The sequence below is a fragment of the Erinaceus europaeus genome, chromosome 12, assembly GCF_950295315.1.
Source record: "Erinaceus europaeus chromosome 12, mEriEur2.1, whole genome shotgun sequence".
In the NCBI taxonomy this organism is placed as follows: Eukaryota; Metazoa; Chordata; class Mammalia; order Eulipotyphla; family Erinaceidae; genus Erinaceus; species Erinaceus europaeus.
The window spans coordinates 94537972-94562085 of record NC_080173.1 but is presented as its reverse complement, the minus strand read 5'-3'; the positions used below and the strand labels follow the sequence as shown (position 1 = coordinate 94562085).

The 24114-nt window shown below is 48.7% G+C and overlaps 3 protein-coding genes and 4 non-coding genes across 12 annotated transcripts; 6 read left to right on the top strand and 1 right to left on the bottom strand.

Annotated features, from left to right (window-relative positions):
* The first annotated feature begins 53 nt into the window (after positions 1-53).
* GNL3 (G protein nucleolar 3) lies at positions 54-9071 on the top strand. 2 transcript variants are annotated; one of them, XM_007519198.3, is made up of 15 exons: positions 54-164; positions 1887-1945; positions 2455-2592; positions 2706-2819; positions 3118-3189; positions 4415-4547; positions 5054-5166; positions 5415-5532; positions 6181-6268; positions 7434-7608; positions 7704-7846; positions 7935-8068; positions 8161-8330; positions 8514-8580; positions 8887-9071. In XM_007519198.3, the coding sequence occupies exons 1-15, from the start codon at positions 152-154 to the stop codon at positions 8973-8975; spliced, it is 1626 nt and encodes a 541-aa protein (XP_007519260.1). In that variant the 5' UTR covers positions 54-151; the 3' UTR covers positions 8976-9071. The 2 variants fall into 2 exon arrangements, with proteins under 2 accessions (XP_007519260.1, XP_016041957.1); XM_016186471.2 differs by lacking the exon at positions 3118-3189.
* LOC132542342 (small nucleolar RNA SNORD19) lies at positions 1677-1753 on the top strand. Its single transcript, XR_009553424.1, has one exon. It is a non-coding gene; the product is annotated as a small nucleolar RNA SNORD19 (small nucleolar RNA).
* On the top strand, positions 4584-4659 carry LOC132542341 (small nucleolar RNA SNORD19). The gene has a single exon (XR_009553423.1). It is a non-coding gene; the product is annotated as a small nucleolar RNA SNORD19 (small nucleolar RNA).
* LOC132542354 (small nucleolar RNA SNORD19B) lies at positions 5213-5296 on the top strand. Its single transcript, XR_009553435.1, has one exon. It is a non-coding gene; the product is annotated as a small nucleolar RNA SNORD19B (small nucleolar RNA).
* Positions 7309-7385, top strand: LOC132542344 (small nucleolar RNA SNORD69). The gene has a single exon (XR_009553426.1). It is a non-coding gene; the product is annotated as a small nucleolar RNA SNORD69 (small nucleolar RNA).
* Positions 9072-9165: 94 nt separating the features above from the next.
* GLT8D1 (glycosyltransferase 8 domain containing 1) lies at positions 9166-21802 on the bottom strand. Of its 4 annotated transcripts, XM_060204525.1 has the most exons (11): positions 21683-21721; positions 17216-17301; positions 15737-15790; positions 15552-15650; positions 13938-14151; positions 11827-11944; positions 11363-11447; positions 10997-11109; positions 9946-10112; positions 9736-9848; positions 9166-9651 (listed from the first exon to the last, which is right to left on the bottom strand). In XM_060204525.1, the coding sequence occupies exons 3-11, from the start codon at positions 15750-15752 to the stop codon at positions 9461-9463; spliced, it is 1116 nt and encodes a 371-aa protein (XP_060060508.1). In that variant the 5' UTR covers positions 15753-15790; positions 17216-17301; positions 21683-21721; the 3' UTR covers positions 9166-9460. The 4 variants fall into 4 exon arrangements, with proteins under 4 accessions (XP_060060508.1, XP_016041960.1, XP_016041961.1 ...); XM_016186474.2 differs by lacking the exon at positions 17216-17301 and having other exon boundaries at positions 21683-21802; XM_016186475.2 differs by lacking the exons at positions 17216-17301; positions 21683-21721 and adding an exon at positions 21496-21520.
* Positions 21803-21934: 132 nt separating this feature from the next.
* SPCS1 (signal peptidase complex subunit 1) lies at positions 21935-23789 on the top strand. Of its 2 annotated transcripts, XM_007519177.3 has the most exons (4): positions 21935-22344; positions 22527-22586; positions 22664-22750; positions 23414-23789. In XM_007519177.3, exons 1-4 carry the CDS (start codon positions 22111-22113, stop codon positions 23537-23539), a joined length of 507 nt encoding a protein of 168 aa, XP_007519239.2. In that variant the 5' UTR covers positions 21935-22110; the 3' UTR covers positions 23540-23789. The 2 variants fall into 2 exon arrangements, with proteins under 2 accessions (XP_007519239.2, XP_060060516.1); XM_060204533.1 differs by lacking the exon at positions 22664-22750.
* The last annotated feature ends 325 nt before the right edge of the window (positions 23790-24114 follow it).

The following is a 24114-nucleotide window of genomic DNA, read 5'->3' as shown; positions in this document are numbered from 1 at the left end:
GCTGACGTAAGCACGTGACGCACGGCCTGGGCCGCCTTTCTTTCGCACGTGGCGCCGGCGGAGACGCAGCGCGGCTGCTCGCGACCGCGACCCGGACCCCGACCCCCACCCCGACCCCGACTCGGACTCCGGCTCCGCGGCTTCGTTCGCCATGAAGCGGCCAAGTGAGTGGGCTTGGGGCTGCGGGGGGAAGGGCCTCTCTGTCCGCGGCGTGGTGCCTGCGGGCCCGCGGCCGCACATGGCCGCCTCCTGGACGGGAGGTGTCCGCTCTGTGTCCCCGCTGCGACCCGAGAGCCCCCTCGCCTCCGGCTCTTGTTCCCTCCTGCCTCGTGGCTTATATATATAAAAACAAACAAACAAAAAATCTGAAAATTCCAGGCTCGTGTGGGAAAGTCAGAGCGGAGAACGTGGACTCTGCTCCACGTCTGTTGAATTGGATTTTTAATTATTTGTATTTTTTTTTACTCCCCGTATTTGTTGGCTAGAGAGAAGTCTGGGGCCGCACCTGGTAGTGTTGCCTTTCACTATCTTCCCCCTTCCTCAGTTTCTGCCTGTCTAGATTAATAAAGATTATTTGAAAAGAGAGAGAGAGAGCGCGGAGGGTAGACAGCGTAATGGTTCTGCAAAGAGAATCATGTCTGAGGCTCCAGAGTCCCAGGTTCAGTCCCCTGCACCACCATAAGCCAGAGCTGAGCAGTGCTCAGGTTAAAAAATGAGAGAGCGAGAAATCAGGAGGGAGAAAGGGTGAAAGACACCTGCAGCCCCATTTCGCCACTCGCAAAGCTGGTCCCCCTGCACGCGGGGATGAGGGGCTCGAACCCGGGGATCTTGCATGTGCGCTGGGTCAGCACCCGGCCCCTGCAGGCCCCTGAGTTCTTTAGAGTTTGGGCCCCCCCCCCCAGGTCTGCTGAGCTCCCCCGTGTCCAGGAGCCAGGGATTGAACCTAGAATCTAGGATCCTCAGAAATGTAAAGTCTTTTTTTTTCCCTAATTAGTTAATTTTTTTTTTACCTTTATTAGTTATTGGATAGAGACAACCAGGAATCGAGTGAGACACCTGCAGCCCTGCTTCACCACTTGCCACGCTAACTCCCTAAAAGAGTTTTTTAGTATATGCATGTATTTATTATTGGATAGAGACAAATTGAGAAAGCGGTGGAGATGAGGAGAAAGATTTCTGCAGCCCGGCTTTAACCACTTGCTGGCTGTCCCCTCTGCAGATGGGGACCGGGGACTTGAACCCCGGTCCTTGTGCACTGTAACATGTGCACTCAACCAGGTGCACCACCACCTGGCCCCCTTTTTTTTCCATATATTTTTTTTATATTTTCCCTTTCGTTGCCCTTGTTATTTTTTATTGTTGTAATTATTATTGTTATTGATGTCATTTTTGGATAGGACAGAGAAATGGAGAGAGGAGGGGAAGACAGACACCTGCAGACCTGCTTCACCACCTGTGAAGCGACTCCCCTGCAGGTGGGGGGGCGGGGGCTCGAACCGGGATCCTTAGACCCATCCTTGCACTTTGCGCCACGTGCGCTACCGCCAGGGGCAAGCCCAACGACTGTTAGGGCATGTCTGCCAAGCCCCAGCACGCACCCAGGTTGTGTGCTATTAGGTCGTGCTTGCGCTAAATGAGGTGAGTTAGGAAGGGAGCTTTGGTCCGAGTGCACCGCTGCGGTATGATGAGCACATGTCAGCCGACTGACTGTCACTGGAGAGTGATAAGATCCAACTCTGACCTCAGCAAAGCCAGGGCATCTGCTCTCCTTGCCTGCTGCCGTGCTTAGCTCTGAAGGTAGTGCGACCCAAAATGCATTCAGCAAAAGAAAAGCTGCACGGGAGACGGTTCTGTGTCTAACTTATTTGTGGTGTGTTTCTTTGTAGAGTTAAAGAAAGCCAGTAAACGCATGACTTGTCATAAGCGGTTCAAAATCCAAAAGAAGGTGAGTCTTGTGATTGGGAGAGTCACACCAAACAGAAAACAAAACTGCTGTGCCTTCTTCCTGCTTGGCACGTCTTGGAATATGTTTTTGCCCTAAAGGCAAGAAAAGCAGGGTGGGTCATTTGACTTGAGGCCTCTAGGCACTGGAGTCGCGGAGAAAAGAGTCAAACCTGACTAACATGTTAACTTCTTCAAGGAGAGTCTGGTCTCTGTATGGAAGGAGAGAACCTGGAACGTGGGGGCTGAACTCACTCTGGGCTTCAGGCTGGAGGATCCAATGTTTTAGCCTCGCTGTGCGCCTTCCAGACCCAGAATTAGATTTGTGGGTGCTTTGCTTTTCATGAGAGACGTGAAGAGAGAGCCAGAGTACTGTGGTACACTTAGTGCTGGCAAGCAAACAGCATCTCTTGTTTCATTTCTCTAGGTAGATCTTAACTCTAGTGGATTGGTTTCTTATATTTGGTATTTGTGTAAACCTGTTCTTAAAGGTGATTGGTATATGTGTAATAGGTTCGCGAGCACCATAGGAAATTGAGAAAAGAAGCTAAAAAACGGGGCCGGAAGAAGCCTAGGAAGGATCCAGGAGTTCCAAACAGTGCTCCATTTAAGGAAGCTCTTCTCCGTGAGGCCGAATTGAGGAAACAGAGGGTACGTTAGCAGAAACAACCTACCTGTGCTAGTGTATTTATTTGTCTTAAATAGTGAACGTTACCAAGTCACTTCAACTCATGTTTGTTTCCTCCTCCACAACTTGAACACAGCTTGAAGAACTGAAACAGCAGCAGAAACTCGACAGGCAGAAGGAACATGAAAAGAGAAGAAACCTTGGCAGTGCGCCCAGTATTGAAGCTTCGGCTGTGGAGGCGGTGGGCGAGGTGTGATAGAGGAGGAGTTGGGGTGGAAAGGCTCTTTGGGGAGAGCTTAGTTCAGACGCTTTTAAAGACACTTCTGTTAGGATTAACAGTCCACAGTAAACATGGTTGTCAGTGCATGTGTGGAACTTCTCAGTGTTCTGCAGTACCCCCTCCCCGGTCCTTTACATTTTCGCGGTAACATGTCCAGACACTGTTTTACATGTTTGGGTTATCGGTGCCCCCAGTCGAGTGTGGAACATGGAGGAGTGGGTCACAGATGTTGAGCTTTTAATGTTACGCTTTTCCTTTTATTCCTTAGGGGAAAGAAAAACACAAAGCCAAGGCAGTCAAACAGAATCCGAAGAAATTATACTGTCAGGAACTTAAAAAGGTATTTACTGTTAGGTCAGTGTCTAAAGACGGTACTGAGGTTTGAAAAACTGGCCCGTGGGAATCGGGCGGTAGCGAAGCGGTAGAGCGCAGGTGGTGCAAAGACTGGATTAAAGATCCTCTAAGCACAAGGACCAGTGTAAGGATCCTGGTTCGAGCCCCCGGCTCCCCACCTGCAGGGGAGTCTCTTCACAGGCATTGAAACAGGTCTGCAGGTGTCTTTCTCTCCCCCTCTCTGTCTTCCCCTTCTCTTTCCATTTCTCTCTGTCCTATCTAACAATAACAATAATTACAACAATAATAATGATAAAACAAGGGCAACAAAGGGGAATAAATAAATATTTTAAAAAAAGAAGAAAGAAAAATTGGCCCGTTCATTTTTCTTAACACTGCCCCCAAAATGAGGTATGATTCCTTAAGCTGGAGGAAGCTTTCAGTAAGTTGGCTTAACCTGTTGAGGGCCTTTTTCCTTTTCTGTTTAGCTGAAATAGTTTTGAGTTCTACATTTTAATTATAGGAAGCCTTCCTCATATAGCAAATGGTATTTTAACAGAAAGAAACGTGGACACAGTGGCTTTAGGCTGAAGACATGTTAGTGTTGGGCGTAGGCATGGTGCTTGTAGAACTCAGGCGTTGCTATGTGCAAAGTTCCAGTCCCCACTTCAGAAGTGGTGCAGGCACCGAACACCAATGATAACCATGGTGGCAATTTTAAAAATCAGCCTACATTAAGCATTACGAAGAATGCCGGCGGACGAGAAGCGAAGTGGTAATGAAGTACATTGTCAGTCTTGGCACTGATTAGTTAAGATTTACATCCACTGCTGACATCCCCCCCCCCATGAATAGGGGCTGACTCCTCAGAAGAGCCTACCAAATTCTAGCCCACCATGTTCAGAAAGTAATTTCTATCTATATATATTCTTGAGGTCAAAGAAAAGGGGAAAAGTGGGTGCCAGGACATTGCTCGGCACATTAAAATCCTGGCGGTCAATCTTGGGGCCTCATGAGCAAGAATCCAACGCTTGGTTCTATGCCAGCCTCCTGTGCCATTGGTATTTTCTTTTGCAGTCTACTTTGGTCAGAGGCTGCATAACCTTATATCTACTTCCTGAGAAATGTATGTGAACATAATGAGAGCATTTGGCTCTGAGCTGCAACTCGAGTATTTGTGTGAAGGATGTTCCCAGGACCGGGGGCCGTTACCATAGTTTCTGCCTTGACAGGTGATCAAATCCTCTGACGTTGTGCTAGAGGTGTTAGACGCCAGAGACCCTTTAGGCTGCAGATGTCCCCAGGTAGAGGAAGCCATCATCCGGGGTGGACAGAAGAAGCTGGTACTTGTGCTAAATAAGTCAGGTGAGCAGAGGGGTGCCTTCGTGTTTGTGCACTAGTGAGGCATGATGAAGAGTCTGAACAGTCTGATCATCTCTGAAGACTGATAAGATCCAACTCTGACCTCAGTAGAGTCTGTGCACACGCTCATTGCTGCTCAGTGGGCCTCAAGGTTCTGCCTAGTCATTTGACTGGGTTCTCCTGGTACTTAGTGCCCATTGAATAAGCTGGATGGTGGCACTGTGTCTGTAGGTGATGGACATAGGTAGATGGGTATCTGGGAAGCAAAAAGTAACATGTAGGAGGGTTCAGAGACTTAGGTCTGCAAACGACCTCTAAAGTTTAATAGAGTGTTCTAGAGGTTGATCCAGTTCCAAAAGGGTGAGCGATCTTAGTCCGATTGGTTGGAACACATGAGAGAAGATCCTGAGCCCTGTATGCATGATAGAAAAGCTTGCCTTTTTTTTTTTAAGTCCATCTCAACATAAGGGTCAGACTGGAGCACATTTCTTACTGCTAATCTCTTAAAGATTTGGTCCCAAAGGAGAATTTGGAGAGCTGGCTAAATTATTTGAAGAAGGACTTGCCAACGGTGGTGTTCAGGGCCTCAACGAAAATGAGGAGCAAAGGAAAGGCAATCAAGGTACCTTTTACTGTTAACAATGGGAAGTACGGTGCTTTCGGACTTGGGTTGGCTGAAATATGATGAGTGTAGTAAATTTGATCTTAAAAACATGAAAGTTTGTGAGATCCAACTCTGATTTCAACCAGAGGTCATCTGAAAAGGCCAATGGGATGTGGCTATTGAAGTAACTAATGTTTGAGCTTTACGTAATACTTTATCAGAAGTAGTTAAACTAATTGGGGTTTTTTTTTCCCCATCCTGTGAAGGGAAGGAAGAAAGCTGCTTTGTTCAAAAGTGAAGTCTGTGTTGGGAAAGAAAGTCTTTGGAAACTCCTAGGAGGTTTTCAAGAGGCTTTTGGCAAAGCCATTCAGGTTGGAGTAATTGGTAAGTATCAATACAGCACATGTAAATGCCAACGAATTTTCCCTTGTTAATAGGATTGTTGCAAAATGAAGAGTGTGTGGGCAGGGTAGCTAGCATGATGGTCATGCAAAGAAAGATCCTGCTTTACAGTTGCCTTCTTAGCATCTCACCAAACAATGTAGAAAATACTGCTTGATAGGCCGGGGTACGCAGACTTGTACTTGAGCCTCCACAAAGTCCCAGGTTCAGTCCCCTGCACTACCATAAACCAGAGCTGAGTAGTGCTCTACTTATGGTTAAGAAAGAAAAATACTGTTTGATTCAGTTTTTGTAAAATGTACTGTGAAAATGACCTGAAAGGTATGATTTGATTGAATGAATCATCTGCTTACCCATAATATCTTGAGCAAGAGGGCAGGAAGATTAAAGGCCCCAGCTTCAGTCCCCAGTACCACCATGAGCCAATGCTGAGCAGTGCTCTTTTTAAAATTATTTTTAGCATATAGTTTACTTGTGCAAGAAAGGAAGATGCTAAGACTGGTCTTAGTGTTGAAATGAAGACACATAGATCCGCCCTGCTTTTGCTGTAAACACCATGCAAGCATTAAATAAGGCAGTTGAGAACCCATAGTTGCAACTCTTAACAGTGCCTTTTGATCATTCCCACAGGTTTCCCAAATGTGGGGAAAAGTAGCATCATCAATAGCTTAAAACAAGAACACATATGTAATGTTGGTGTGCCCATGGGACTTACAAGGTAAATTGAGTCATTTTATAATTCTAAAATTTGTAGTGGAAGGAAAGGGGTGAACGAAATGCAGGGCTTGGAGAAGAGTTAGTGGTCCAGTGAGGAAGTCCTGGCAAACTTTCCTGTGTTTTTTTTTTTTTGCCAGCAACAAGCAGCTCCTGACAGCTTTCTTTTTTTTTTTTTTCTTTTTTTTTTTTTTTATTAACAAAACCATAGGGTAGGAGGGGTACAACTCCACACAATTCCCACCACCCAATCTCCATATCCCACCCCCTCCCCCGATAGCTTTCCCATTCTCTATCCCTCTGGGAGCATGGACCCAGGGTCATTGAGGGTTGCAGAAGGTAGAAGGTCTGGCTTCTGTAATTGCTTCCTCGCTGAACATGGGCGTTGACTGGTCGGTCCATACTCCCAGTCTGCCTCTCTCTTTCCCTAGTAGGATGGGTCTCTGGGGAAGCTGAGCTCCAGGACACATTGGTGGTGTCTTCAATCTAGGGAAGTCTGGCCGGCATCCTGATGACACCTGGAACCTGGTGACTAAAAAGAGAGTTAACATACAAAGCCAAACAAATTGTTGAGCAATCATGGACCCAAAGCTTGGAAAAGTGGAGAGGAAGTATTAGGGAGGTACTCACTGCAAATTCTAGTATACTTCTGCTTTCTTACTTTGGTGCCATACTCCAATTCCTGTGTTTTTATATGGGAAAATGCATCATGACTTTCCGGGACACCCAGTAGATTGACATAAGGCAGGTTTAAGAAATCATGAATCCCTGAAGCCGATCTCTGGTTTTAACATTTTTTAATTAATTCATTTATTTATTATTGGATAGAGACAGCAAATGAGAGGGAAACAGATACCCTGCAGGCCTGTTTCACCACTGGTGAAGCTTTTCCCCTACAGGCAGGGACCAGGGGCTCGAATCCAGGTCCTTGTCCACTGTAACTGGGTGTTAACCAGGTGCGCCACTGCCGGCCAGGTTAGCGTGTAAGGCACATTGTTTCATTTCAGACAGGAAGTGTGGGGTGTATACTGTTAGGGTTTGAAGACCATGAAGCAGATGATGAGAAACTGGGTCTGACAGACTGTGCTGAGTTTGTTCAATCCAACCCTGAGCTTCATGGTCAGTCTCCTGGGACTCAGATCAATCAGCCGCCACCTCTTCTAACCCAGGTGCTTGCAGCGTGTACCTCTGAACAAACAGATCACCGTCCTAGACAGTCCGGGCTTCATCGCCTCTCCACGGAACTCTGCTGCGGCGCTTGCTCTGAGGAGTCCAGCGAGTATTGAGGAGTTAAAGCCCCTAGAAGCTGCTAGTGCCATCCTGTCCCAGGCTGATGCTCGGCAGGTAGTTTTTGCTTGACTTGTGCTCTGCATGGGCTTTCAAAAAGATTTTCATTTGTACCTTCTTAGATAAATGACAGCTTTATTTTTCTCTTAAAGGTTGTATTGAAATACAATATCCCAGAATTTAAGAATCCTCTGGAGTTTTTTACTTTTCTTGCACAGAGAAGAGGATTTCACCAGAAAGGTGGAAACCCAAACATAGAAGCTGCCGCCAAGCTGCTGTGGTCAGAGTGGACGCGGTGAGGTTCTTTCTGCAAAGGCGTTGTCTGATCGCAGAGGTGACCTGGCGGCGGGCTTCTGTTCACAGATTTTTGTTTCCAATGTCAGCGCCTCCTTAGGTTACTACTGCCACCCCCCTACATCCTGCGGTCCTCCGCATTTCAGCGAAAGTATCGTGAGAGACATGCAGCGTGGCGTGAACCTGGAAGAACTGGACAACAGCAACACGCAGAGCATTCAAGGTAATCGGCACAGCTCACGCCTGCTGGCAGCTTTCCTGACTGGCTGCCGCTGGAAGGCTCGCCTCTTTACCCGGATTCTGTTCCTTTCCTAGCCCTGAAGAGCACTCGCTTAGCCAGCAGCGTCCTCTTCCACTCCTCGGGTATGACAAACGGAATAACAGAAGAAAGCGATATACCTGAACAGTTGCCAAAACAAAAGAAGGGTGAACTGGACGACCACGAAGACAGTGACAGTGACCAGGACAGTGCGGAGGGTGCTGACGTAAGTGTGTTTACCAGGAATTGACCGTGGCATTACAGGGTACACACAGCCTCCTGCCTTTTGAGTAATTGAGACTTGTGCTCTGTAGTGGTGATCATTGAATTCAGGGATTTTATTTTTCCAAGTGTGCAGTGACTTCACTGAACAGATGAGGACTTGGGTTAATCTGTTTTTGTCACGCAGGAAAAGGACTCGAACATGTCCTGTGCAGAAGAGGCGTGGGAGGCGCTGCCTGAGGAGTCTCACACAGGTGAGTTGGGTGGAGTGGTTAGCTAACAAAGTAGTGTGGGGTGGGTTTTATTTTTTTTTTAACCAGAGCTCTGTTCAGCTCTGCCTTATGGTGGTGTTGGGGGGGGTATTTTTAAATTTTTATTTATTGGATACAAACAAATGGAGAGGAATGGGGAATATAGTGACAGAGAGACGCCCCTTCCTTGTATCACCGCTTTACCTTTTATGAAGCTTCCCCCCCCCCCTTGAGCATTGGAACATGTCCCCCTCAACCAGTGGCGCCACCTTGTGGCCCCCAATGTAACTTTTCGTTCCTTCTCCATAGATGAGGAGTGTGCAGATCCTAAGGACTTGGATAAAGTGACTGAAGAGGGGGAAGATGACATGTATGACTTCAGTACAGACTACGTATAATTCCTCCACAAGGGCATTTCATTTTTAAACAGTTCGAGTAACTGCTGAGCTGTTCTCAGATGTACAGATGTGTAAATTTTGTGAACATGTATAATAGTCATTAAAGATAATGAAGTGATTTAGAGAGTGGATTCAATTAGAAGGCAGCTTACTGCACAATAACTGCCGCTTGAAAAGAGAGATCACACACTTAAAAACTTAAGTGTTTATTTATAGAACAGGCCACAGGTAGAAGTAGTGTTGTTTAACTAGCTGTACCAGTTCCATCAGTCCGTCCATCTAAATTCACTCAGCACTGTAGCAAGCAGCATCTGGTGGGGCAGGTGGAAACACATCATAGTCTGGGAAGCCGGCCACCAGATTGTGGAATCTGTCCTCTTGGCCAGGTGAAATGCCCTTTGCCAATGGGCTGCTGCAGTTACACGTTGAGACCATACTGTCTTCCAGGGCTTCCTGAGAAATGCTTTATAGTATAAGTCAGCATTTTATTTTACATTGGAGGTATCAGTATGCCTTCTGATGAGGCTGAACTTGCCGGTTGGGTCTGGGATATACCATTTTTCCCAAACCTCCGTATATGAAGCCGTTCTTCCCCATGGTTTGAAGTGCCCGTTCCAGTGGAGTAACTTGGCGGCCTTTACAAACTGGGGTGAATATCGTTTCCCAGCACTGGACCCTTGTATGGAGAGAAGAGTCAGGTTACTAGCTACCATACACCAAGCTGCCACGTGACTGAAGATGGGCCACGGCCCATACTCACCAAGGTGGCGTACGTTCCACATGGGGTCAATGGTGGAGTGCTGCTGGTAGAACACGATGAGCAGAGGCGGGGTCGTGATGCTGCCAGCCAGTGTCCTGCTGTACAGCCCTTCTCTGGTGGGACAGAACGCCTTATGGCTGTTAGGAACCCCTACTAGTTCCCCGCAGGGCTGTGACGCAAACGAATATTCACAGACCAGTTTATACTTACTCGACATTGAGCTTCATCCATTTCTCCAACTGCCTTGTTATATTCTGTCGTTTCCATTCTGTCAAGTTTGCAACGAAAACTCCCGGGTTAAATGAGCAGGTACTGGCCTTCATGGAAAGCTTGCGTATTCTCTCTTTCTTATAATCAAGATATCCAATGTAATTGTACTAAAAACACAAATGAGACATAGTTTGTTGCATGAAACAAGTTTAATGGCTGCTATGGGGGGGGGGGGGCCTGTCAGGCCAAGTGTCTGACTGATGAAGTGCACTGCAGAATGCACAAGGAGCTGGGTTCAAGCTTCACACCCTGCCTGTGGGGGGAGGGGAAGGTGTGGCGGCTCTCTTGGTGAAGCACCATTGTGTCTCTGCCTCCCTAACTCCCCCTTGGTTTATCTAAGGAAAAAAAGATCATTAACTTGAAGGATACTATGTGAAGCAAATACATTTGGGAATTTTAAGGGCTGGGGAGAAGGCAGGACAGTTCTGCAAAAGACTTTCATGCCTTAAGGCTCTTAGGTCCCAGGTTCAATCCCCAGCACTACCATAAGCCAGAGCTGAACAGTTCTCTGGTCTTTTTCTGTATTTCTCATTAAAATAAAATTTTAAAAAGAATGTCTTTAAAAAAAAAAAAAGGGATTTAAACAGGAGGGTTAGATGTTCAGAGGAGACTGTCAAACTCATGAATTAATCTACAGGAAAATAATTTGGGGGTGGGGAGATAGCATAATGCTTATGCAAAGAGACTAATGCTTGTCCCGTGTTTAATTTGTCCCACCATGAATGCCACAGCTGAGTAGTGCTCTGCTTAAAAAGTAATTTTATGAGTGGTCCAGGAGGTGGCACAGTGACTCTCAAGCACGAGTCCTGAGTTCCAGAGTGATACCTGGTTCGTTCTTCTATCTTCCTCATTAATAAATAAAGTCTTTTTTTAAAAAATGGTGTTGTGCTTGTGGATGAAATAATTGGGGGATGCATTTAAAATACAAACAGTCCCTCCACAAAACTTGAACTATAGGTAGAGGAATATATGCAAGGAGGTTCTCTATTACCTGGTTTCCTGCTCCGCGGATGACGACTTTGGTAGAGGCAGAGTCACAATCTTCTGAAAATGCAGCTGCATGGCCTGGTTTCAGTGGGGTGTTATATAGGGCAAGAACATCGCCTGAAATAGATAATTGCATTTTTAGTTGCTTCAGAGTTAAGTCCTACAAGAGTTATTCTGTAAGATAGCACAGTGGGCACCAGGGGGTGGCACACCTGGTTGAGCACACTTGTTACAATGCTCAAGGATCAGGGTTCACGCCCCGGGTCCCCACGTAAAGCAGTGCTACAGGTGTCCAGTTCTATCCAGTAACTAGACAGCACAATAAACCACCACCGTGGCACTCCCTGTAGGTGATGACAATCTTTGGTACCTTGCACGATGACATCATCATCCATATATATGACCTTCTTTGCATCAGGAACCAAAATTGGCAAGTAGAATCTTGCGAAAGTTAGCTGGAAAAGAGCAAGAGGCGCTGACATAGGGTTTAGCAGTAGCTTTTATTAATAGACGTTTCCCAGAAAGCTTCTGAGTGAGGCCCATGCAGAAGTTTTTTTTTTTGTTTTTGTTTTTTTTTTACCAGAGCACTGCTCAGCTCTGGCTTATGGTGGTGCACAGGGGAATTGAACCTGGGACTTTGGAGCCTCAGGCATGAGTCTCTTTGCATAACCATTATGCTACCTACCCCTGCCCAATGACAAAGTTTTCTTAAATACCAAGTTTTCTTAAATACCAAGGCTTGGTCGCTATGGAGCAATTTGTCTGCATCTAGATATCTGGGTATTCTAGTCATTTTCTAATATTCAAGGACAAACGAGGATGCAGGAAACTCACTGGTTTAATGGATTCCCTCTTGTCAGCATCTTCCTTAATTTTGCCTTCCAAAAGTTTAGTATCAAAATTCACGATTTTGTACCTGATACTCTTCAGGATCTCACTGTTGAGCCAGGATCTGATAAACAAACATCACACTTGAGTTTCCAACAGCCATGACTCCAAACGTGCCCTATCTGTGCCATCCAACAAGTTCAAAAAGTGAAGAGAAACTCCAGGGACCAAATGGGCATTTCAAGCCCCTCCACCTCTGCGTATTGCCAGTCTACAGATGGGACTCGCTTACGAATTTACTTAGTTACCTAGGAGTGCGTGCGAAGTACATCTAAAGTGCTGTCAGTAAGAAAAGCAGGTCCAAATAAAAATAATAATAAAAAAGGTCCACTTCAGATGCTATTTCTGTTCTCTATTTTAACACAACCTTTTCTTTTCTACATTATTTTAAATACAAAAACGTGGAGGGAAAGGGCCAGGTGGTAGCACACTTGGTTGACTGCAGTGACCCCACCTGCAGGGACAAAACTTAAGGATTGGTCCTCCTTCCCTTTCAATGTTTCTCTGGCCTATCATAATAAAATGAAAAAAATTCCTAACTCTTCCCAACAAACCCCATGGAATAATGCTCAAGGAAGTTTTTTTTTTTTCTTTTTTAACCAGAGCACTGCTCAGCTCTGGCTTATAGTGGTGCGGGGGATTGAACCTGGGACTTTGGAGCCTCAGGCATGAGAGTCTCTTTGCATAACCATTGTGCTATCTACCCTCCGGCCAAGGAAGTTTCTTAGAGCTTGAATAACATTAGACAACCTGTTTCTTGGAATCAACTAAGTCTTCAGAGCATTTTGAAACCTGAGACTTCCCTGGACTGGATTTCTGTCACAATCACAATTATAAGTACCATTTACCAATTGCTGCATGCTAATTTTAAATCATTTTCTCTGTGTGCAGTGATGCTGTGGTTCTCAGTACATAGCGGCAAAACTAATCACTTTTTAATTCCTTTTGTTGCCCTTGTTTTATTGCTGTAGTTATTATTTTTGTCGTTGTTGATGTCATATTGCTAGATAGGACAGAGAGAACCGGCCGCGCTGCCGTCGCTATCCTAACTCCCAACTAATCACTTTTTTTTTAAAGAGTTTATTTATTTATTTATTTATTTATGAGAAAGATAGGGGAGAGAGAGAAAGAACCAGACATCACTCTGGTACTTGTGCTGCCAGGAATTGAACTCAGGACCTCATGCTTGAGAGTCTAGTGCCTTAGCCACTGTGCCACCTCCTGGACCACAACTAATCACTTCTTGAGGCAAATTCTTGCTGCTTCTGCTAAAATGGGGGCAATGTTTATGGTACGATCATGTCACATGCAGCTAGTAAGTGGTATAGTCTCAATTAACTGAAAAATACAATATATTGGGGGAAAAAAGGGGGGGGTCCAGGCAGTGGTGCACCTGATTAGGCACAAACAATACAATGCACAGGGTCCTAGGTTCAAGCCCCTGCTTCCCACTTGCAGAGGGAAAGCTTCACCAGGGCATCTCCCCTTCTGTCTCAATTTCTTTCTGACTCTATCCAATAATAAATAAATAAAAATTAAAAAAGAAAAAGTTTGTTATAGTAGCCAAAACCTGGAAGCAACACAGGTGTCCAACAATAGATGAGTGGCTGATTAAGTTGTGGTCTATATACACAATGGAATACTACTCAGCTATTAAAAATGGTGACTTCATCTTCACCTCATCTTGGATGGAGCTTGAAGGGATCATGTTAAGTGACAGAAGTCACACAGAAGGATGAATGTGGTATGATCTCATAGGCAGAAGTTGAAAAACAAGATCAGAAGGGAAAACTCTAAGCAGAACTTGGACTGGAGTTGGTGTATTGCACCAAAGTAAAGGACTCTGGGGTGGGGGGAGGGTTCAGGTCCTGGAATATGATGGCAGTGGAGGACCTTAGTGGGGACTGAATTGTTATGTGGGAAACTGGGAAATACTACGTATGTACAAACTATTGTATTTTGTTGTGGACTGTAAACCATTAATCCCCCAATAAAGGCAAAAAAAAAAGTCTGTGGGCAGCCGGCCTGCTCTAGGCCACCAGATGAACAGAGCTTACCTGAGATGGTCTGCGGTATCGTTGAGTGTAACGATGTAGAAAATCACTTTGGAGCGAGTGTTGTGCTGAATGCTGTTAATGGCTGCGATGGCCCCTCCCAGCCTACTTTCAGATGCAGCAATGACCACAGGAATGTCCTCTTGTCTCCTGTCTATCACATGTCGGGGGCCAGCTGAGACAAAATCTATGGACTGAAGCCCCACAATTCCTGGATCTGCCAAGAAAACACACACACACACACACACACACACACACAAACACTTGGTATAAACACAATTTTGTTGATTTCTGTTATAAATGGTGGTAGATAGGGTACTTAATCTCTTCACCATTATAACATGAAGCATACAGACCAGAAATTGTTTTACTTTATTTTTATTTATTGAATAGAGACAGCCAGGAATCGAGAGGGAAGGGGTGACAGAGAGGGAGAGAGACTGGCAGCCCTGCTTCACCACTCACAAAGTTTTGACGCTGCAGTTGGGGACCAGAGGTTCGAACCTTGGTCCTTGTGCATTGTGACATGTGCTCAACCAGGTGTGCCACCAACTGACTCCCAGAAATTATGTTTTATTACTGGCGCTGGAAAGGGGGAAAGAAGCACTAAGAAAAGAAGCATGGGTTAACAATTCAAACACACTACTGATGGGAATATACCAATTTTTCTATAATGCATTACTTGGCAACCTGTATCAGTTTCAAACAGATACATGGCTTCTTTTTTTTTTTTATTTATTCCCTTTTGTTGCCCTTGTTTTATTGTTATAATTATTATTGATGTTGCTATTGATGTTGTTGTTGGATAGGACAGAGAGAAATGGAGAGAGGAGGGGAAGACAGAGAGGGGGAGAGAAAGACAGACACCTGCAGACCTGCTTCACTGCCTGTGAAGGTGGGGAGCCGGGGGCTCAAACTGAGATTCTTCTGCCGGTCCTTGCGCTTTGCGCCACATGCACTTAACCTGCTGCACTACCACCTGACTCCTGATACATGGCTTTTGATCTGATAATTATCCTTGCTTCTCTTAAGGGCAAGAGCCAAAAGGTAACTAAAAATGTTATTTATAATTGTGAAAACCTAGAAACAGATTAAAAACATTTTTTCCAGACCCTGGATTACACTTCGTAACTATGCCTGAAATAAGTGTAGTCAGTCACGCTGAGAATTTGAGTAGCAATTGTCTCAGAAGGTTTTTTGTTTATGTTTTGTGGTGGTTGTTAGCCTGAGAGATGGCGCAGTGGATGAAACACTGAACTCAAGCACAAGGTCCCATAGGGAGGGACTAAAAGCACGATAGACAGCACCAGGCTTTAACAGCTTTTATCAGTCCAAAACGAAAATTTTCTTTCGGGGTTGGGGAGACAACATGATGGTTCTGCAAAAGACTTTTCACGCCCAAGGCTCTGAGCTCCCAGGTTCAATCCCCAGCACCACCATCAGCCTGAGCTGAGCAGGGCTCTGGTCTCTCTCTGTGTATATTTCTTTCATTAAAAATAAAGAAAAAAAAATCTTAAAAAAAAAAGTTTCCTTTTAACATAATGATATAACTTAGGATGCAGGACACGGAACCCTAGTCCTCAACAGATGAGAGGACATCGGGAAGGGCTTCTCTACCTGAAATCTCGTTCCTTAGCAAGCTGCTCAGGCCCAGGAAGTTATGGTGCAAAACCAGTAGGAAGAGAGCAACAGCCAACACCAGGATGACGATGTTTACTGAAACAGAGGGCAGGCGTGCGTTACCTCTCCCTCCCTCCCTTCCCAGTCTACAAACCAACGGGGGGCTTGTAGGCAAAGCTCACCTTTCCGGAATGCCATTTTCCTCTCCTGCTTTATGGCGCTGTGGTTTATTGACCCTGCGAAACAACAACAAGGTCCCAGTCAGCAGGCAGACAGGAATGGCCCTCAGGATGCCTCAATACTTTAGAAAAGTGACAAACAACAAGTGCATGCAGTATTTTCTCCCAGGGGCAATGGAAACAGCTCAGTGGGTTGGGTGCAGGCCTTGCCATGCGTGCAGCCCAGATCTGAGCTGTGGAGCCACATGGGTGACTCACAGCGCTGGTGGGGAGCTCCGTGCTGTGGTGTCTCTACCCAAATGGAAAGCTGACCAGAGTGGGGAATACCACGTGTGCGAGTCCCCCAGCTCCATCTAGACAAAAATTAACTTGGAAAAAAATAACATCTCGGGGGAGTCGGGTGGCAGCACAGCAGGTTAAGCACATGTGGCACAAAGCGCAAGGACAGGTGTAAGGATCCGGGTTCAAGCCCCCGGCTACCCACTTGCAGGGGAGTCGCTTCACAGGTGGTGAAGCAGGTCTGTAGGTGTCTGTCCTCCTCTCTGTCTTCCCCTCCTCTCTCCATTTCTCTCTGTCATATCCAACGACGACATCAATAACAACAACAATAATAACAATAAAACAACAAGGGCAACAAAAGGGAATATGAAAAAAATTTTTAAAAAGGGAATCGGGTGGCAGTGCAGCAGGCTAAGTGCACCTGGCACAAAGAGCAAGGACCCGCGGAAGGATCCCGGTTCGAGCCCCTGGCTTCCCACCTGCAGGGGTCACTTCACAGGCGATGAAGTAGGTCTGCAGGTGTCTTTCTCTCCCCGTCTTCCCCTCCTCTCTCCATTTCTCTCTGTCCTATCCAACAACAACGACATCAGTAACGACAACATTAATAACTACAACAATAAAAACAAGGGCAACAAAAGGGAATAAATACAAAATTTTTTTTTTAATTTAAAAAAAAAATAACATCTTGGGGACAGCAAGAGAGGTCAGCTGAGAGGAGGTCAGTATCAAGCCCCAGCTATAAGCCTGGTGGAAGAAAAAAAAGTTTACAGATGCTACTATGACAGGATCCTGACTTCCCTGGGCAGACAAACTCACCATGTCCGAGGACCTCACCTCTCCAGAGCCCTATCTCACTAGAGAAAGAAACAGGCTGGGGGTAGGCGCTGACCTGCCAACATCCATGGCCAGCAGATGCAGTAACAGAAGCCAGACCCTCCCCCTTTTGTACCTCATAAAGATCTTTGGTCCATCCCAGAGGGATAAAGAAGAGATGGAAGGCAGGGGAGGTAGCATAATGTTCTGCAAACAGACTCTCCTACCTGAGGTTCAGAGGTCGCAGGTTCAATCCCCAGTACCACTGTCAGCCAGAGCTCGGCAGGCCTCTGGTCTCTCTCATTCTCTTGGGGCTGGGTGGGGGCGCACCTGGTTGAGCATACTTGTTACAGTGCATAAAGGACCCAAGTTTGAGCCCCCGGTCCCCACCTGCTGGGGGAAAGCTTCACACGTGGTGAAGCAGTGCCGCAGGTCTCTCTTTCTCCCTATCATCCCCTCTTGGTTTCTGGCTATCTCTGTCAAATAAATAATAATAATAAAACTAAAAGGATGGGGCATGGAACTCTGGTGGTGGGAACTGTAATTGTACCCATTATCTTACAATCTTGTTAATCATTATTGAATCACTAATAAAAGTTTAAGTGACACTCTTGTTCTCTCACTCTTTTAGTATGATTTCATTTATACTTTACTCAGCTCTGACTTAACGGTGGTGCAGGGACTGAACCTGAGACTCTGGAGCCTCCGGCATGGAAGTCTTTTTTTTTCTTTTTTCATAGTTTTTATTCATTTTCCCTTTGTTGCCCTTGTTTTTTATTGTTGTTGTAGTTTTATTGTTGATGTCGTCATTGTTGGATAGGACAGAGAGAAAGGGAGAGAGGAGGGGAAGACATAGAGGGGGAGAGAAAGACAGACACCTGCAGACCTGCTTCATTGCCTGTGAAGAGACTCCCCTGCAGGTGGAGAGCCAGGGGCTTGAACCAGGATCCTTAGGAGGAATGGAAGTCTTTTGCATAATCCTCATGCTCTCTCCCCACCCAATAAAACACATTTTTTAAAAGATTTTTTTATTATGTATTTATTTATTCTGTTTTGTTGCCCTTGTTTTATTGTTGTTGGATAGGAGAGAGAGAAATGGAGAGAAGAGGGGAAGACAGAGAGGGGGAGAGACAGACACCTACAGACCTGCTTTACCACTTGTGAAGCGACTCCCCTGCAGGTGGGGAGCTGGGGGCTCGAACCGGGATCCTTCCACCCCACCGGTCCTTGCGCTTTGCGCCACATTCTCTCAACCTGCTGCGCTACCGCCCGACTCCCAAACACATCTTTTTTTTTTTTTAAAGAGTTTTTATTTATGAGAAATACAGGAAGAAAGAGAAAGAACCAGACATCACTCTGGCACATTTGCTGCCAGGGATCGAACTCAAGACCTCATGCTTTAGAGTCCAAAGCTTTGTCACTGTGCCACCTCCCGGACCACCAAAACACATTTTTTTAAAAGACCAGGTTCAAGTCCCCAGGCTCCACCTGCAAGGGGAAAGCTTCATGAGTGAGTGGTGAAGCAGGGCTGCAGTTGTCTGTCTCTTTCCTTCTCTACCCCCCTCCCCCTTCTCAATTCCTGTCACTATCCCATAAGGATTAAGAAAAGAAGGAATTTCCTACTTGGTGGCCCGGGAAATGGCACGGTGTAGAAAGCATTCTACCCTCAAACACGATGCCCTGACTGCCACCCCCAGTACCACTGCATGTGGTACTGAGTAATGCTCAGATCTTTTCTCACTTTCTCATTAATAATTAAAAAATAAGTCTATATTTGGACCACTCCAGTTAGGGAAAAGGCTGTAGCGAAGCACTGGAAGATATCTGCTGTACACGAGCTATGTAGCAATGCCTAGCTGTTTCTCAGAGCATCCAACTATGTGCTCTGCGGCCAACAGTCTACTTACTGTCCACTGGTGGTTTTCGGTTAAGAGTTCAAAACCTGCATACTCCCAAACTCCACGCACACAAACACAGCGGGCATACTTAGCCAGGAGTAAGGGTGAAGGCTCTTTAGGGGAAAGATCCCTCCACCCCCACCCCACCCGCCAACCTTCTAGCCGCCTGCTCAGGAGAGGAGCTGAGCGCACCTTCCCGCTTTCCCTCCCACGCCTGTGTTCAGCAAAGGTCATTCCAGTGGTGTGGGAGAACCTCAGATCACCCGTCTCCGGCTGCTGGATGCAGCCCACCAGCACGATCATGCTCGGTGTCTTCCGGTTCCGATACCCACCTTACCTAACCCCAACCGACCTACAGACCCCTCCCTAGGCTCCCCATCACTGCAGAAGCTTGAGGCTTTACAGCAACTAACTACGGTTTCTTTCTTTTTTTTTTTTTTTAAATAATTTATTTATTTATTCATGAGAAAGATAAGGAGATAAAGAACTAACCATCACTCTGGTACATGTGCTGCCGGGGATCGAACTCAGGACCTCATGCTTGAGAGTCTAGTGCCTTAGCCGCTATGCCACCTCCCAGACCACTAACTATTTCTTCTCTTCTTCTTCCCCCACAGCTGCACTCAAACTGATCCTGTCCAAAGGGCACCAAAGACCACAGGTCATATTTTTGGTTCTTTTCTTAGCTATCCTCTCAGAGCTAGGAAATTTACCACTCATCTTCCTCAATCATGAAATTATTATTATTATTTTTTACCAGAGTGCTGCTCAGCTCTGGCTTATGGTGGTGCAGAGGGGATTGAACCTGGGATCTTGGAGCCTCAGGCATGAGAGTCTCTTTGCAGAACTATTATGCTGTCTACTCCTGCTTTCTTTTTTTTTCCCCCTCTCTCTACTCCTGTCTACCCTGACAAGAGTTAGTTCTTTGAATCCAGTGAGCTCATGCAGGACCCCACTGAAAGTACTTGCTGATGTGTCCTAACCATCTAAAACGCCACCGTCAGGCAAGTGGCAGCAGGCCGGTGTTTTTTGTTCATCTTGTTGATTGTGGAACAAGGCTGGATCTCAACCCAGAAAGGGAGCACCGTCTTTCATAGTCACCAAGAGGGAGGGGAGGCCCGATCTATGAAAAATAAGCGGACCCCAATAGCTCTCTCAAATGGAACCTGGCAGGCGATTTTCTTGTCCTTATCTATAGCGTCTTTGTGGCTCAGCTGCCATAAAATCTCTACAGCCACTGCCATTGCCACCGCGTGTGAAATGCATTCAGAGTGGTTAGACAGGGGGACCGACTTCTACAAACAGAAAGCCTGGTCTCTAGCAGGAAAAGGACGGAGAGGCGCTGGGTTTCAGGGTCTGGGAGGCTGTGGGCAATCTCACCCTCGCTCCCAGCAAAGAGCTGCGGCCTCCCTCCCTCCCCCTGCTGCAGCTGCCCTGTGTGTGACAGTCACCAAATGCCACTGGGTCCTGCAGCACAGCACGGGATGGGGGCGGCGAAGCAGGGGTGGCTGGGACCCAGTCTGGGGTCCCAATAACTTTTTTTTTTTTTTGCCTCCAGGGTTATCGCTGGGGCTCGGTGCCTGCACCACAAATCCACTCACTGCTCCTGGAGGCCATTTTCCCATTTTGTTGCACTTGTTGTAGTTGTTATTGTTGTCACAGCTGTCGTTGTTGGATAGGACAGAGAGAAATGGAGAGAGGAGGGGAAGACAGAGAAGGGGAGAGAAAGACAGACACCTGCAGACCTGCTTCACCGCCTGTGCTTAACCCGCTGCGCTACCGCCCAGCCCTCCCTCTTTTAATCTTTTTATTCATTATTGGACAGAGACAGAAAAATTGAGAGAGGAAGGGGGAGATGGAGAGATATCAAGACACCTGCAGCCCTGCTTCACCGCTCCTGGGGGGACCGCGGCCTTGAACCCCGGGTCCTTGCGCACTGTAACGTGAGCCCTTAGCCAACAGGTGCGCCGCCCACCCACCTCCTGGCCCCTCTTCTTTAGTCACTTATTAAGGAGAAAGACAGAGGGGGAGGAGAAGGGGGAAGATAGAGGGGGGAAAGAGAGAGGGCGGAGAGAGTGAGGGGGAGACAAAGAGAGGGAGGGGGGAGAGGGGAGGGAGGGGGAGGGAGAAAGGGGAGAGAGAGGAGGAGAAAGAGAGGGAGAGGGGAGAGAGGGGGAGGAAGAGAGGGAAGAGAAAGGGAAGAGCGAGAAGGGGGAGAAAGAGAGGAAGAGAGGAGGGAGGGGGAGGGAGAGAGGGGGAGAGAGAGAAGGGGGAGAAAGAGAGGGAGAGGGGGGAGAGAGAGAAGGGGGAGAAAGAGAGGGAGAGGGGGGAGAGAGAGAAGGGGAGAAAGAGAGGGAGAGAGGGGGGAGAAAGAGAGGGAGAGAGGAGGGAGGGGGAGGGAGAGGGGGGAGAGAGAGAAGGGGGAGAAAGAGAGGGAGAGGGGGGAGAGAGAGAAGGAGGAGAAAGAGAGGGAGAGGGGGAGAGAGGAGGGAGGGGGAGGGAGAAAGGGGAGAGAGAGGAGGAGAAAGAGAGGGAGAGGGGAGAGAGGGAAGAGAAAGGGAAGAGAGAGAAGGGGAGAGAGGGGAGAGAAAAGGGGGAGACAGGGGAGAGAGAGAAGGAGGAGAGGGAGAGACGGGGGGAGAGAGACAGAGAGAGAAGCAGAGCACCAGCCCGGCTCGGCCCCCGCAGCCCTGCTTCTCCACTCGCGAAGCTTCCCCGCAGCAGCCGCGGGTCGGGGGGGCTTGAACCCGGGTCCTCACGCATGCGCGGCACCTCTCCGAGTCTCCGGGGCGCGGGCGCGGGGCCCAGGCTGGGAGGTCTCCCTGTCCGTCCGTCCGTCTGTCCGTCTCTCCGGCGGCGGCCAGGTCCGCAGGGCTCCCCCCACACACACCTCCCCCGGAGGCCCCGAGCTCGCGTGCGGGTGGACAGCTCCGCCCTGCGGCCCCGCTCGGCGCCTTACCTGCAGCCCGCGCAGGAGCAGGAGCAGGAGCAGGAGGAGCCAGCCGCCCGCCCCGCCCCGCCCCGCCCCGCCCCGCCCCGCCCCGCCAGCTCAGCGCCCGCCCGGCCCGCCGCGCCCCTGCGCCCCTGCGCTCCGGAACCAGCCTGCTCGCCGCAGAGCAGGCGCCGCGGGGCAGCCCCGCCGCCGGGGTCCTCGCCCGTCGCCATGGAGACGCGGCGCGCGCCGGCGGCCGTTAGGCCCGGGGAGGCCGGGGCGCCGGCCATTTCGGGGACCGGGGCCGCCGCGGCTCCCCGTATCCGACCGCACTGACGGCGAACCCTTCGCGGGCGCGCGGGGCCGCGGGGCGGCCGCCGCCGTGCCCCCCCCACGCCCCGCGGTCGGCGCGTCGGGGCGGCCTGGCCAGCGGCGAAGGCGGCAGCCGCGCCGCCATGGCGCGGGGCGGGGGCGGGGCCGGCCCGGGTCAGCCCGCGACATCCGCTTCCGGGGTCGCGGCCGCCGCTCCGCCCTGCTGCGCCGGACCTTCGGGCTGCGTGCGGGACCTGCCGCCCCGACCCCCGCCGGCGCGCTCGCCGCTGCCCCTCTGGCCGCCGCCGTCCGCGCTGTGCCGCCTGCCGTCCGCGTCAGCCATGCTGGAGCACCTGAACTCGCTGCCCACGCAGATGGTGAGGCTCGGACCCGGGGCCCCTCCCCAGCCCCGGGTCTCTGCGCGGAAATGAGCCCCCCACCCGGGGCCGCTGTCCCTCCCCCGGCCCGTGTGTCCCCCCCTAGGAGGCTTCGGCCGGCTCGGGACAGTCGCGGTGTCGCTGCCCTGGGGCCATGGCTGCGGTGCTTTCTGTCCCCGCAGGATTACAAAGGCCAGAAGCTGGCGGAGCAGATGTTTCAGGGGATCATCCTCGTCTCTGCGGTAAGTGCTGCCCCTTCCTGGTCGTCGCCGTCTCCGCCCGCCCGAGCGTAACTGGCGGCCGTGCACTTGGCCTCTAGGTCGTGGGCTTCGCCTACGGGTACGTGGCCGAGCAGTTCGGGTGGACCGTCTACATCGTCATGGCCGGGTTTGCTTTCTCGTGCCTGGTAAGCGATCGGGCCGCCTCCGGGGGCGGCGGCGGCGGGGAGGGGGCAGCCCCTTTGTCTGGCTGGCGACGTTCAGGAGAAACCTCAAGGCCCAGACTACTAGGACCTCCTCCTGTCGCTGTTCTTTGCACGACCGTTACGCGCTGCTCTCTCCTCTGGCATCCTTTTTTTTTTTTTTTTTTTTTTTTTATCTTTTTCAAAAATATTTGTTTATTCCCTTTTGTTGCCCCTGTTTTATTGCTGTAGTTATTGCTGATGTCTCTGTTGTTGGGACAGGACAGAGAGACATGGAGAGAGGAGGGGAAGACAGAGAGGGGGAGAGACAGACAGACACCCGCAGACCTGCTTCACCGCCTGCAGGTGGGGAGCCGGGGGCTCGAACCGGGATCCTTCACGCCGGTCCCCGCGCTTTGCGACACCTGCGCTTAGCCCGCTGCGCCAGCGCCCGGCCCCCCTGCCTTGTTCTCGTTGCTCCCTCACTTTTAGTGCTTCAAGTCCTGTGCGGGAAAGACGGCGAGGCCCGTTCTTGTCCTGTCTTCTCCGGGCCGGGGCACAGCATTTTCATACAAGTGACAGCATTTGAACTAGAGAATTATAAAATATCGCTCTATGAAAGAAACTTTTGGTGCCTATAACTGGTTTGCTCTTTCTGTCCCAACCCAGCTAACACTTCCTCCATGGCCCATTTATCGCCGGCACCCTCTCAAGTGGTTACCTGTTCAAGACTCAGCCACAGAAGACAAGAAACCAGGGGAAAGAAAAGCGAAGAGGCATGCTAAAAATAACTGACTGAGGTTTTCGTGACTCGGCTGTACTGCTGCACCTGTTTTTGTGTCATGTGAAATGCGCTAAAAGCCACCTGTGTTTTCATGGCACAGCTGTTAGAGGTTTTGTTTGCTTTGTTTTTCTAACTAAAAAAGCTAGGTTTTAATTTAGGCCTCTTCATAATATTCCTCTTAAATGGAGAACAGAAAACAAATGTGCAAAATTTCTTCCAGCTATTAAGACATAATGAATAAATGGCAATACTGTTAAACTACTAACGCTTAATAATTCATTGAGTAGTTAAGTTTTTTTAATTGAAATTCAGTGTAAGGGGCTGGGCAGGGGTGCAGCAGGTAGCACACATGACTGTGTCTGAGGACCTGCATTCAAGCTCCTAGTCCCCACCTGCAGGGGGGAAGTTTCATGAGTGGTGGAGCGGTGCTACAGGTTCTTTCTCTTTCTCTACTTCTCTGTAAGAAGAGAGAACAGCAGGGGCCCACCACTGAGAGAGGGGTGGAATCATTGTGCAGTCACTGGGAAGACCCAGTGAGCCTGGTAGAATGAAAACACACACATAGCAAGTCTGTGTCTAGGTTTTC

What these genes read in the sequence shown, in the direction of transcription:
- GNL3 (XM_007519198.3), top strand. An exon ending in CCGAATTGAGGAAACAGAGG is followed by an intron (nt 2,593 to 2,705) that starts GTACGTTAGCAG and finishes ACTTGAACACAG; the next exon opens with CTTGAAGAACTGAAACAGCA. An exon ending in GCAAAGGAAAGGCAATCAAG is followed by an intron (nt 5,167 to 5,414) that starts GTACCTTTTACT and finishes CATCCTGTGAAG; the next exon opens with GGAAGGAAGAAAGCTGCTTT.
- GLT8D1 (XM_016186474.2), bottom strand. An exon ending in TGGATGAAGCTCAATGTCGA is followed by an intron (nt 9,849 to 9,945) that starts GTAAGTATAAAC and finishes CTGTCCCACCAG; the next exon opens with AGAAGGGCTGTACAGCAGGA. An exon ending in GTGGAACGTACGCCACCTTG is followed by an intron (nt 9,652 to 9,735) that starts GTGAGTATGGGC and finishes TCTCCATACAAG; the next exon opens with GGTCCAGTGCTGGGAAACGA.
- SPCS1 (XM_007519177.3), top strand. Translation starts at nt 22,111, where the DNA reads ATGGCGCGGGGCGGGGGCGGGGCCGGCCCGGGTCAGCCCGCGACATCC. An exon ending in ACTCGCTGCCCACGCAGATG is followed by an intron (nt 22,345 to 22,526) that starts GTGAGGCTCGGA and finishes CTGTCCCCGCAG; the next exon opens with GATTACAAAGGCCAGAAGCT. An exon ending in GGATCATCCTCGTCTCTGCG is followed by an intron (nt 22,587 to 22,663) that starts GTAAGTGCTGCC and finishes CTTGGCCTCTAG; the next exon opens with GTCGTGGGCTTCGCCTACGG.